The sequence below is a fragment of the Vanacampus margaritifer genome, chromosome 1 (genome assembly GCF_051991255.1).
Source record: "Vanacampus margaritifer isolate UIUO_Vmar chromosome 1, RoL_Vmar_1.0, whole genome shotgun sequence".
In the NCBI taxonomy this organism is placed as follows: Eukaryota; Metazoa; Chordata; class Actinopteri; order Syngnathiformes; family Syngnathidae; genus Vanacampus; species Vanacampus margaritifer.
The window spans coordinates 5127144-5141213 of NC_135432.1; the positions used below are offsets into that span (position 1 = coordinate 5127144).

Sequence of the window (14070 nt, forward strand, 5' to 3'; positions counted from 1 at the left end):
AAAAAAAAAAAAACACCCAACAACGGCAACAACTGTGCGGCAGGTCGAGAGCGAGCAAGAGAGCGAGAGAGAGAGAGAGAGAGAGAGAGAGAGAGAGAGAGCAAAGAGGGTCTCCAAAAGGAGTGAGCGACTAAGGAGATTAAAAAAAAGGTTGTTTCCTAACCTCTGTCATAAGCTGCCTCATGCTCTCTTGGCTGCATTCCAACATGATGACTTTTATTCTCATATCTGATTAAGACAAAACATCACTCACAGGCATGACATGAGGGTAAAATATTAAATGGTGCACACAAAATACTCATTTGTACGTTTATTATTATTCTCATGAGCCGGGTGAAAGAACGACTAAATGGACTAAACGAGCATTCTAGTATTCTTTACCACTGTGGTGTGACATGTCAGTCGAAAACGTAAATGTCGCGTGAGGTGAGCTGCTTGGAAGTGAGAATAAACGTCAACTGTAATTTACAGGTAAATTGATTCGGAATTAGACACAGTGAAATTCAGGCATGTACTGTAGAGCTCTATTTTAGTGCCCAGCGTGGTGAGATGTCAAAAGGCCTTTTCACACTGCACTTAAATAACCGCATGCCATTATAAATGGCCATATTTGAGAATCATGCTCGGCCTTGGTCAGAGATTCGAGGGTGCTAGGGTACCCTGGCATGTTTGGGGCACTGTACAATTTCCATCAAAGCTGATTGAAATCTACTCTACCAGTGCAGTTATGCTAACAAACACTTTTTTGAGTCCAAGGGAGCATAAGGGGAAGAAAAGTGATGACAATTCTAAGGGTCCAGCTACTTGAAATGATCATCTCATCATTTTCCCACAGGGTCTTACATCCCTGGCACCAAACCTGCTGGGGTCCATGACATCAACAAATGCAAAGTTTTGTGTTTTTTTCAAAACAGCACAGTAATAATTTCCCCATGGGCAGGGGTAGGCAACCCCGGTCCTAGAGAGCTGGGGTCCATTTCACAAAGCATGTTCAACAAACACCGAGACTAACCCTGAACAGCGAGTTGACATGCCCTGAGATAGGAAACTTTGCGTTTTCGGTTCCAGGGCAGCCGATTTCAGGTCGTTTTATCACCTGGCGTTGCCACTACACTTAAAGGCCACATCAATGGAGCCCCGATTCGTCGAGTCACCATAGCAACGGGGAAGCGCAGAGCGTGGCGCCGCTCTCTGCTTCACCGTTTTTTTTTTTTTTTTTACACCTCTCAATTGAAAATCTTAATGCGATCAAATCGTGAATTTGAACATGTCTTTAGACACCGCACCGGCTCCCCGTAGAGGTAGGCGGCGTGGGAGAACGTTGCTGCTCGGGTGTCGGGTCAATGCGTACATTCAAATGTAGTCCTTTGGAATTACAATAATATTACAGGACAAACTAGTTGAATGGTACCTCAGTAATTAATTTCATTTAGGTGCAATCCTGCGGGGGAGAAGCGCACTTGAGTCAAGATGAAATATGAAAGCGTTATTCAAACGGTTATGGGAAGAAAAAAAAAAACGGAGCGCAACACTATAACAACAATATGAGCGCATGACTACGGCTGGTAACGTTGCAAATGTAAGGACGGATTAAGTTGTGTATATAGATGATGGACTGTGATGTGATGTTATGTACCGCTCAAAAAGATAACCGTCCTTAAATGCCAGCAGATCTCTGATAACAATTTCACGACGAATATTTAATTCCCTGCGCAATATTGCATCAATAGGGTCGTTGTCAAAAGGACGTCATGTTCGTGACAAAAGTGGACTTTTATAGATTTTTGGCGTATTTACGCAAAAACTCGCCGCAGCGGACTTTATGAATGAGGAAATGAATGCCGTGTGTGTGGCTGAAAAGAGGCGGAGACAGAGGAAACCTTGAGGTTCATTGTGAAAAACCGACCAGGTTTGGTTCATGGAACATGTTGCTACGGTAACTGACCAAGCACTTAAATGACCTCTTTTCATGAAACAGGCTAGAGTTACTTCTTTTTCTCTGGTTTCAGTTACCTCCCTTTCTGAAACGGAAAACGCAGAGTTTCCCATGTTTCAGGGTTTCTTGACCCAGAGTTCTAACTAAACCTGCTTTGTGAAATATACCCCTGCAGTCCTGCTTGTTTTGGATGTCTCCCTCCTTCAACACAGGTAAGGATAATCATGCTCTCCATAACTTGCTGACCTTTTGACCCTTTAACCTGGGTTGCCTACCCCTACCCATGGGGATTAAAATTGACTTCAGTACAGGCAGCGTGGTTTTATTTCCCACTCAGTGATGATGTGATGTGTAAATAAACAGTCCTTGAAACAATTAAGTGAAACTAATTAATTTCCCATAGCACACCCAATAATCTTGCTTGGCAATACTACTACTACTACTACTACTACTACTAGTACTACTACTACTACTACCACCACCAATAATAACAATAATAATAATAATACATTTGATTTCAAGTCCCTTTCAGACAACCCAAGGACATTGAACAACTAAAATGGAGCAGGACAGTATTTGGTAAATTGTGATTTCCAGAAAATCTGAAAGGTCAGCAAGAGACAACATTGAACTTAACCCCTTCGGACCCATAGAGGATTGCAGTGGACATGACATATTTGCGTGTCTAAACCACTAAAACGAATAATTTGGAGGATGTCAACACTTCTGGTTCATGACTGGATCCTAGCTAACCAATCGCAAGTTGATTTGTATGATGTTCATGTTAAAAATGTCACATATAAGCGGGATAAATTTACAACACGTTACAGCCGTATTGTCCTGGCGTCCGCTATAACAAATAAAAACATGAAATAACCCCCCCCCCCCCAAAAAAAAAAAAAATAAATAAATAAATACATACTGTAAATACATGTCCATGTGGTTCATATGTGGGGAAAAAAGTCAAAATCAGCAAAAAAATAAATAAAATAAAATACTACTACTACTACTACTACTACTAATAATAATAAACAGCAGAAAAAATGTGGGTCTGAAGAGGTTACGATGTAAAAAAAAAAAAGAAAAAAAAAAGGGGATCCATTCACTCCCTGCGAATTATTATTACAATTGTGTGAAGCCAGGAAATTCCCTGGCCAGCATCACTAGGACTGCACGTAATGTGAGGAGATGCTGCTCTCTGCTGGCGTTTGTTCAACTCAGCGATGACTTGGATGGCTCTGGAAACCAGGGACGTCCAACACCCCCCCCCCCCCCCCTCCCCCAGATGAAGGGATCCCCTTCCAGGATGATCAGGCTGCGATGGATGTCGAGTGGGCAACATTTCATCACGTGATATGATGCTACTCAATGTTAGTTTAAACAGCAATTTTAAGAGTCAATTTAATGACATGAAGCCCCACAAATTGACAAATCGGTGTCCGAATAGAGACTCTTCCATTCATGGATTAGATAATTATTTTCTTCTTCTTCTCATTATTGTGATTATTATTGACATGGGGTAAGGGAGTGCTCTTCAGGATGGAGTGCGTCAGTGAGCACTCGAGTTTGAATTATAAAAGATGCTATGCAATCACCACTCCATTACGTGATGCATACTTGGATCAATACTCTAAGAGGTATTAAAAAGAAATGCGGAAAAGCCATTGTGGGCACAATGTAAACACATAAAACACACCTGCAGACAGGATAGAGGAGGTTCACAAGAATGGATAAACGCTAGAGACCCGAGGGGGATCATTCAACACGGTTTTAGAGCTCATGAATTATTCATATTGCTCAGATATTTAAAGCGCTCTATATCATAGTGTTGAGGCTTAGTCGGCTGGAAAAGAAGAAGTCCGTCTGTCTGTCTGTCTACTCCTCACTGTGATGACTGCCTGAATACGTGGATGAAAAACACTCACACATGCAACCGAACATGTTCAAACTTAATAACAGATTTCGTTTCGTTTATATTAACTGAGAAGAGCAGAAACATGAAAAGCTAGTTTGTCTTAAGGTATAGTGTTGCATTTACAGAACAGTTAAAATCCTTCATTGTATGTCGAATTTCCGATAGAAACACCAATAGCATTTTCCAGAAAAAAAACACAAACGGTCAATACTGCTTTGTGGCCAGCAGAGGTCAGAATAGATTACGGGCAGAAGAAAAAACGATTTAAGACATGATTTATTCCTTTGTTGACCTGTGGAAAGCGAATTACAAGATTCGTGAACCGGGAATATTATTATTATTATTATTTAGTTACTCAGTTATTTTTGCCATTGTGACATTATTGAACTTATTCATATTCATGCATGCTAATGTGTATGCTAACTACAGTATGTTCACGTCTCCCTAATTAGTGCAATTTAATGATAAGACTAATTTTTATTACTGTAGTGTTTAATATTTTAGGCAGAAATGAATACCTCAAAGTCAATAGGTTGAGTTGACACAAAATATACCCACAAATCCATTTTGCCCAAACAAACAACGCCCAGTGTCAACTTTTATGCACTCCTGTGTTGAGCTGTAAGTAAACCTGGATGATGTGAAGCAATCGGAAGAATGTAGGTCAATCCCACTAATCAATTGGGCTCATTACACAAACTGTCAGGTTGGAACTCCCTTGTGGCGTTTCTTTCCTCATATGCCTACCTATTCTTCAAGTCCATCACGGCATCATTGTTGTTATTCTCTCGCTCTTTCATCAGTGCAGCCTTTTTTGTATGAATTTATTTCAGAATAAATATTAGCATGCCGTCCATGTCAGTTGAACAAACTTCAACAAAGAGTAGAGCACGCAGCCTTGAATCTATTTCAAGCAAGGAGGGGGCATTCCCTGTCAACAGAGAGGGAATTAGCATTATGTGCTATAAATAGAACACCACTGCAAGGGGGCTTCCACTGTTGCTACAAGAATGATGACAAACGCCCCCCTCTCCATCGCTCCCTTCCATTCGGGCACTCATAAATGGTCCAGGTTTCCCTCGTGGAAGCAGCTCTGCTATAAAGTAAGGTAATGTTGACAGGTCATTAGAAGGCATGCGTATGATCTTATGAATCAACATTTACTGTGCCGATATAATGTTGCCAACATGTGAGGCATGTATTAGCTATGTGTATGCGCGGGATCCACGGGAGTTAACTTCATGCAACAGACATCCACGGGCATGCTTAAAACCCTGGAGAACCCACGGGGTCAAATTTGGCCCCTATAAATTCTGCTACTCAAATAACAAAGCAGTGATTTTGTCCCTGTGTTCTTGTTTCCATTGGCCAAAGTGTGTTTGTACATTCAAAATCCAGTTCTAAAATGCAACAAATAAAACAAAAAAATTATATTGTTCAATGTAGCTGTGTATTTGATTGATTATTTTCTTAAATTCTAAATAGTTTACTGACAGTTTTTGTTATTTTGATTTTTCGAAATGATTCCCCTAAATCCCAAAAGGGTCAAATTTCGCCCTAATCCTAAATTAGGGAATAAAGGGTTAAAATTGAAAAAAATATATATTTTGGTGTTCAGTGAATGTATAGCAGTCGTTTAATGTATAATTCATAATTTTTCAAAGAAGAAAGGGGTTCTTGGTTTCTCCAGGGTTAATGTTTCCATTATAAAAAATAAAATAAAATAAAAAACAGGAGGGGATATAGAGCATTTTGGATATATTTTGTCAGACCTTGACCGCTGTCATTTATGCTTGCTGATTGTTTTGATTAATTGATTTCTTTGATTTCTTTGAAAGGGGTCAGTGCAATTTGTTAAAACACATAGAAATTCATGAGTTAAAAACAGAGCCAGAATTAGCCAAAAGGCTAATTCCATCTGTAGTATCTTGGCCATGATTTAAAAAAACAAAACAAAAAAAACAACAATAAAATACAAAAATAGAAGTACAGCACAGACACACATCATTTTTGAAGAACAGTAGTAGCTTAGCGTTCTCATTCTTTTGTCTTAAGTGACTTTGCTGAATGATTTATTTTCTGTTCCTCCATTTTACATTTCTATGTATTTCAGCTCGACCTGTCAATCAGCTGCACTTTATGACATCCAATGTTGGCACCGTAGCGGGAGGTGGGTGGTGTGTAGATCCAACTGCATTCAGCTCTATTCAATCCCCCCCCTGAATTTTATTTCATTTATTTAGTGCTACTGCTGGATGCACCTTCCATCATTCCGACAATTCTTAGCGAATGTCAATGGGGCTGTTTAGGGTCCAACGTCTCGCTCAAGGACATTTGAACACAGATGTAGTCAACTTCCAGTGCCTGAGCCTGACTGACTGCTATCCTTAGCTGACTTACTGGAAGCCAGCCAACTGTGATGGACAAAGGGTGCATCACTTCGGATAATGTGTACAGTAGGCCTGCGTCTACTCTTGTTTAGGAAGCCGCCACAAAGAAAGAAACATGAGAGGAAATGTGTGCTTGATGAAATGTGAGAAGGGCGGACAGAGTGGAAGTGGGAACAAACAGAAAAGACACCAGCATCGGCAACAAGAAACGAGCATTTACTGGCACTACAGGATGTAGAGCAGCAGATAACACAGGTTCTGAGGTTGTTTATGCTCGTCCCATTTCCTGTAGAAGCGGGTGACATGAGCGTTCTTTTTTTTCCTCCTCTGTGCCAAAGTCTTTGATTCACTTTCCCCTACACTGCAGTTTATAAATAGAACACTTTGCGTTCGCTGTAAATCACAGACAAGGAACATATAGACTCCTTTAAGAAAAGTGCATGCCAAAGCCAAGGTGAAGTTATTCCATCGACTAAAATGCCCCCTCTAATGGGTAGCGGTGGGTTCATCAATACTGTACTGGAACATTCTTCCATCTGGATGACTATGCTGCTTGTGCAGACAAATGAATCGACTCTGTGATAAATTGTTTGCGGTTTAAATATATCTCGCATTTTGAAAAATCAAACTTATGGACGATAAAAGCAATTTGCTTTGTAATAATGTAATACTAGCACTTCAATTTGGTCACAGAGGAGTGTCAAACTCATTTTTTGTCATGGGCCACATCATAATTGTGGTTTCCTGCAGATGGTCATTATGACTTTGAACTCGTGATGGGAAAATGAAGCTTCATGAAGCACTTGCAATATTATTTTACTCCTCTAGATGGCGCTTTTGGTTTAAGAGATAACAGCTAGCGCAATGGAAATTGATTAAATTTCCCATGCATCTAATAAAAGTGCCATCTAGAGGGGTTAAAAAATATAGCAAGTACTTCATTTGTCCATCACTAATTTGAACCCCCAAAAATGTATTAGCGCCTCATTTAACATACCCAAAACAAATTGTTGAATACATATTTTTGAAATTAGAGGCAAGTGTAAACGTTTGTTCAAATATTATTAGTATTTTATTCTGAAAGGCAGATTGGTAAAAAAAAAAAAAAAAAAATAGAATAAAGTTTTCAAAAGTAAAGGCAATGAGCAATTTTGGTATTTTAGCATGAAATGTGAAGTCGATGCACGTAATTTGCTTTCGCGGGCCTCATGAAATGATGTGATGAGCCGCATGTGGCCCCCGGGCCTTGAGTTTAACACCTGTGGTGAAAAACACCAAAAAAAAGACACAATTGCTTGAGGATATTGTGTTATGGTTTTATCATCAAGACCAATATAAGTCATATTACATTTAAAATGTCCATTCCATTTTGAATGACTAAATATTCTCTAGACATTTTATACTACGTTTGTAGTTGTTCACTGGAAGTCCTTCTGAAGGGCATGGCATATGCTAATTTGTAGATAATGAACAGCTTGCACACACACACACACACACACATGAACTTACACACATGTGCAGACACACACAGGAAAGCTAACAATGACAAATTGTGCAAAACAAGCAGTGCCTCTTGAATATGTTCTCCTTGAAATTATACTTAATGATTTGTTGAAAATGTTCTTTTAACAGAGCATTCCAAACATACAAGATACACTTCAGCCGCATGTACTTGGACCTTGGATACGTTGCAAAAGCACACATTTACTCACTGTATATTCCCTGCTATTCAAGCATGCTTACATGGCAGAAATCAATGCAAATGTGAAGCTTGAGGCTTTTTGACATCATCGAAAGCAGCAATTTGGCTACGTGATTGTTTGACTGCCTTTCAATTTTCAGGTTAGTCTTAACAGCAGATGAGTAAAAGTTTGTGCAGACCAGATATATTGTAAATGTGTAACTGTCCATACATGTGTTTTGTGTACTCTCTGGTTAGCTGATGTGAAATGCAGTAGTGCTTTTCCTGTATTTAGATAATATTCTAATAGTACTGCAGCCTGTGAGCAGAAATTTGATACATGCAGCTTAGACAGACTTCGCAGAGCACTTACTGTAAAGACACAGGTGCCGATGCTATAAAAAATGCCCTTGTGTGGGCAGTTTACAAATTTTCACTTATTTATCTTCATAATAATTCTGGATCTGGCTGATGATGCAGCTTAACAAATCCTCGCCTGATTCCCAGTAAGCAAGCAAGCCATTGTATTCCCTCACTTTATTGTGCTCTGTACATGTGCCAAATATTGACATTCAAGCTGTCAACAGTGTGCTGCAAAGAATTTGAAATAGCAGAGTGGATCGGGGGAATCAGGTGTTGCGCAATGATGCACGCAAGCTGCACGATTTCATAGACTCACTTTGATCGAGACACACCTGACTGAAGAAAAACAATGACATTCACATTTCTGTTTTCTGTCATGGCCTAGTGGACTTTTGTCTTCCTGAAATGGCAAAATGAGCACTTTCGCATGTGTTGAAGCTCTTCTTCTTTTCTTTTTTTTTTTTTAAATATGAAACCAAATGCAAAGGTGCATGACACACTTGAATCTTGAAACAAAACACCCATGTTTTCCACATTCTACATTCTATGCCAGTGTCTTTAGATACATCGGATTATATTTGAGTCAATTTGCTAGTATTATTCATATTGATGCATGCTACAATGATTACTTCCAAAGACATGCAGCACTACAAAAGCAGGTTAGCATGAAAAATGTAAGCTAGGTCGGCAAAAGCTCATGGGCACCGTTGGAATGATTGTTCAAAGTGCACAGATACAAACATTTAAGCATACTTTATAAATGCGGCGCTTGCATCCATTTTACAACCCAAAACGTCAAATCCAGGTGGCAGCATATTTGTCTTTGGTGTCCTGTTAATCTATATATTTTTAGTATATATAAGCATTAGGAAAAAAATTAGAGACCAAAAAGATTTAACACCTTTTTTATTTTGGCCATTTAACATTTTCTATATATAATAATTGAAATGAATTTGGGTAATCGTTAGTTTATAAATTAAAGCAGAACTGTTAATTTGACTCAAACATACAAATAGCAAAATCAGAGAAAGTGACAATTATTGAATTATCGCATAATTCCCCCCCCCCAGAGCTTTATACATGTACAGTTTACGGGCACATGGATTGTTACAGTATATAACAGCACGCACTACTCAAAAATGTTGTTGCTGTTGTACTGAATGCCAAAGCTTACTACGACAAAGCTTGCTAATTTTTGTTCTATTGTTATCATTTGTTACTCGTGCTTTCATGAGGGCCTGTAGGGTTAATACACTGAGCACCTTAATTCGCAGTACATTTAAGCCGACACCTCTGATGTTGCAAGCGTTAATAAAAAATGCAAAAATATCACTACATTTTTGTCGTTAATTCACATTGTGTCCATTTCTACAAAGATGGAATGCTATGAAGTTAAGGACAGCTTTGTTTTTGTTGGGCAGTGGTGTCAAACTATGCAGTATTACTCTTACATTTGGTCTGGGTGGCAGTTATAGAGACACTAGAAGGTAGAACTATGAACCAAAACACCCCACCAAAATAAAAGCAAATAGGCACTAATGTGAAATGTGTTTTAGATACTTTTGTATCCCTCATCTTTCGAATCACACAATCAGGCCAATATTAACGTACCGACTGATAAAATGCGATTAACAGATGAGACATTCACTCTTTTAAGAGACATTTGCATTGAATAAAAACCAAACCAGGCTTGGTAGTGCGTACCGACTGCATACCCACTAATGCATCATTGAGGAAAAGTGGAAAAAGTAATGCGCTGTTGCGGTTCACAGATAACAGCACTTCCCCGCGGCCCATTGTGTTGCTCTCAACAGGGGCAGTCTGAACTATATCTCGCAATGGACTAAGTAGGAATTCTAGTGCACTTACAGACGGAGCATTTTAATGACCATCAAGTAATTAGGTATCAGCATGACTGTCTTTCTCTCTTCAGGTTTCCGCTTGAGAGTAAGGCTGGGGGCTCTGGGCAGTTGGAACAAGCAGTTTTGCTCCCAGTATCTCCTTATTTCGTCACAGGTGATCTCTGATTTATATTTTTTCAAATCAACGCTACGCTGATCTTATTGTGCGTTGTCTTTTTCAAACAGGTGGTCCCATTAAATGGTTTGTTATGATTATTACTGATTAGGCTACTATTTGGCTACTTTTGCTAGCTGGACAACTACTGTCAGGAAAAGTAAGACTATCTCCATGCAGAAGCCGATGGTGTCCCAGTCAGACTGGTTGCAGTTCTATGATGTGCTCCTGGTCCCTTGGATATGGGCGAGCATGAGGTCTTCTCCTGTTGACCTCTGCGCCAAATCGTCCGCTCTGGACTCCCAGACTATTCCCCAAATATTGGTCATCTGGGCCCATAGGTTTTTCTGCAGTCTCTGCAGTTTCCACATGAAGTGAAACATCAGTAATAGCTCCCATTATACATCCGTGCGCATCTTGGTGATGTTTACATAGTTGGTGTTGGCTAGAGTGCAGTTTCCCGTTTTCATGCCCTCCGGTCTAAAGTCCTCGGCGCTATGATTGACAGCCTCCTGAATTTCCACATACTCAGACTTACTGAGTGTTGACCCGCTGCCACTCCGACCGCTCTTCTTCAGGTCATCGACTGAGCTGGCTTTAGGCACACTTGGGATATTGAGATACTGAGCCTGTTCTTCGCCCTCCGTCTCTCTGTGGTAGAAGTAGTTGAAGTTTGACACGATGACCGGCACCGGCAGCGCGATGGTCAAAACGCCAGCGATAGCACAAAGGGACCCCACGATCTTCCCTCCGATGGTTGTCGGGACCATATCTCCGTAGCCCACGGTCGTCATGGAAACCACTGCCCACCAAAAGGCCTCCGGGATGCTGCTGAACTGGGATTGGGGCTCATCTGCTTCAGCAAAGTAAACAGCACTGGAGAAGAGGATGACGCCAATGAAGAGAAAAAAGATGAGGAGTCCCAGCTCGCGCATACTGGCCTTCAAAGTCTGCCCCAAAATCTGGAGCCCCTTGGAGTGGCGGGAGAGTTTGAAAATGCGAAACACTCTGACCAGGCGAATAACACGGAGAATAGCCAAGGACATAGCCTGCTGTCCTGCCTCTCGATCCTCTGGCCTCTCTGCTAGCTCTGTGCCAAGGGTGATGAAGTAGGGAATGATTGCCACGATATCAATGATGTTCATGATGTTGCCAAAAAATCCAGCTTTGCTGGGACAAGCAAAGAACCTGACAAGGAACTCAAATGAGAACCAGATGATACAAAGGGTCTCCACAATGAAGAAAGGATCAGTAAAATAAGATGAGGTCTGATAGCGGATGGTGATGTTGGAATTGGGTTGATAGGTATACTTGTACTCCTCCTCTTCATTTCGGAAAACTGGCAGTGTTTCGAGACAGAAGCTAACAATAGAGATGAGAATCACCATGACAGAGATAATGGCAATGATGCGAGCTGGACCCGAGCTCTCAGGATATTCAAAGAGCAGCCACACCTGTCTCTGAAACTCATTCTCGGGCAAGGGACGTTCCTCTTCCTTTATGAAGCCTTCATCCTCCCTGAAGATTTCCATAGCCTCCTCACCCAGTTCATAGAAGCGAATCTCTTCAGAAAAAATGTCGAGAGTGACATTAACAGGCCGGCGCAGCCTTCCTCCAGATTGGTAATAGTAAAGAATGGCATCAAAACTCGGTCGATTGCGGTCAAAAAAGTATTCGTTCCGAAGAGGATCAAAGTACCTCATCCGTTTCTTAGGATCGCCGAGAAGCGTCTCTGGAAATTGGGACAGCGTCTTGAGCTGCGTCTCAAAGCGTAAGCCCGAGATGTTGATGACGACCCTTTCGCAACACTCGTGATCCGGCTCCGTGTCGTATTGGTCGTGGGGCTGACCGGGATGCGCGGCCGCTTCGTCTGCAGGGTCGCTGGTCGCAACCGTCATGCTGGAAGGCGATGGAACCGGCAGCTTTCAAATGGGGGTGGGGCCACGTTTGCCCACAGGAGATATGCCTATAGAAAGAGCTGGAGGGCAGAAAAGGGACAACTGTAATTACAGTTTGCGTTGACTGTCACAGACTAATATTGACAGTAAGACCCGGAAAGACTGCATTAGTCAAACATTCCTGCAGGCAAGCAAGCCTGCGGGGGCATTTGAAAGACAGAAGCAAGGAGGGGCCCGACCATTTGAGCACATCGGCTCCACTTTGTCTCTGAGTATTGGGTTATGAGTTCTCTCTCGGATGAGCGTGCTGTTGGATCAATATGCCATCCAGTAATATTGTATCAGCTCTCGCAGGGTGCAATTACAACCAATAGATCTGATTATATGATGAGTGCTCCGTACAATCTCTGGGATTATTTTCCTCTCTCTGTTTGTGTGATATGTGTCTAAGATCTTCATTTTTAAAATACTTCTAAGACTTTAGCTGTGATAAAAAAAAAAAAAAAAAGACATGCATTTTGTTAGTTAAAAAAAAAGTCCAGTACCTGTTTAATGTGCTTTTGTCTTACAGATGCTCTGTGCGGTGCTGATACACAACAGGACCAGCAGAAGTGTCCAAAGTCACCCCTCGCCGTCCAGCCAACTCCTTCCCCTTTTCTTCCAGCCATACATCACCCAAAACTTGCGCTCTGCAGCAAGGCAATGTGAATAGGAGAGGGGACGAGGTACGAGGACGCGGGAGTTAACGCCCTCGCCAAACGTCACAGATAAATGCCGAGATGCCGCTATACGGGCTACAGGTCACAGCACGGCTGGTGAAATTAAGATTCAAGCATGAGCAAAGTCACACTGGGAAGTTTATTATTCAGCATGGCCAGGGATGCGGTGCAGAACTCTTCAAGCCTCATGTCGGGAGACTTGAGAAAGGGAGGCTGTGTGGGGGATGCTGATGTCATTATGTATACTTGTGATTGTAATCAAAAGCAAATCCACACACTGTCCACAGAATTTGTGTTTTAGCACGACAGAATATATAGTTGATTCATCTCTGGACAGTTTTTGTTTTCCTTATGGGAAATATGACTACACATATGGTGCACATTATGGAGGCTAAAATATTTAATACCTATTCCCGAGTAGGTTAACTACGTGGCATTTCGGAAAAAGCAGCCAAGTTCATGCACCGGGTCAGTTCCACATCAAATGCCAGTGTGGTTGTGATTGTTGTTGTTGATGATGATGATTATTGGCACACATGCAAGAGGGAGTTAGTTGGAAGTGACAGGTGCCAAACATGCTTAAGCCATTTGCAGCCCCTTTTCTGTTGATCCAGCCACAGTCATGTCCATGCACAATCAAAGCAGAGCTGAGCTTTATTTCTTATCGTTTCAGCTAATTGCATGCAGGAATTCACCGTGATTGTCTTGATGCGCAGATGCACGAGATTGTATCCAGTTTGGCTCCTTTTAAAGTGACGGTGCTGAGTAGTCATCTCTCATTCTTTTCTTATTAGACTCGCACGTCCAGCGGTTGCGCCATCTCGTCACGGCCGTCTGGACTTGCCTGCTCGACCCGCGTCTCTCATCTGTCACTTCCATCCACCACCGTGGAGATGCGTGGGCTGCAGTTGGGCATCGCGGCGCATACTAAGAGCTTCTGCATGGCGCGCCTCGCCCCACACTGCTGCTCTCCCCCCTTTCCCGACACTCGAGTGTATCACGTTAAAGGGGAAGCGCCACTAAATGCAAAGTGGAAATGAGCTCGGACAAAAAAAGACCTCTGTTGTTTTTATTATCCAATCCAATCTACTTTATTTCTATAGCACATTTTGTAAACAAGTGTTTCCAAACAGCTGCACAGAGATCCACACA

At 41.6% G+C, this 14070-nt stretch overlaps 1 protein-coding gene across 3 annotated transcripts; it reads right to left on the reverse strand.

Moving 5' to 3' along the window:
- Nucleotides 1-8444: 8444 nt before the first annotated feature.
- Nucleotides 8445-13867, reverse strand: kcna2b (potassium voltage-gated channel, shaker-related subfamily, member 2b). Of its 3 annotated transcripts, none has more exons than XM_077542967.1 (3): nt 13614-13867; nt 12745-12888; nt 8445-12279 (listed from the first exon to the last, which is right to left on the reverse strand). In XM_077542967.1, the coding sequence occupies exon 3, from the start codon at nt 12197-12199 to the stop codon at nt 10700-10702; it is 1500 nt and encodes a 499-aa protein (XP_077399093.1). In that variant the 5' UTR covers nt 12200-12279; nt 12745-12888; nt 13614-13867; the 3' UTR covers nt 8445-10699. The 3 variants fall into 3 exon arrangements, with proteins under 3 accessions (XP_077399093.1, XP_077399103.1, XP_077399111.1); XM_077542977.1 differs by having other exon boundaries at nt 12745-13011; XM_077542985.1 differs by lacking the exon at nt 12745-12888.
- Between the last annotated feature and the right edge of the window lie 203 nt (nt 13868-14070).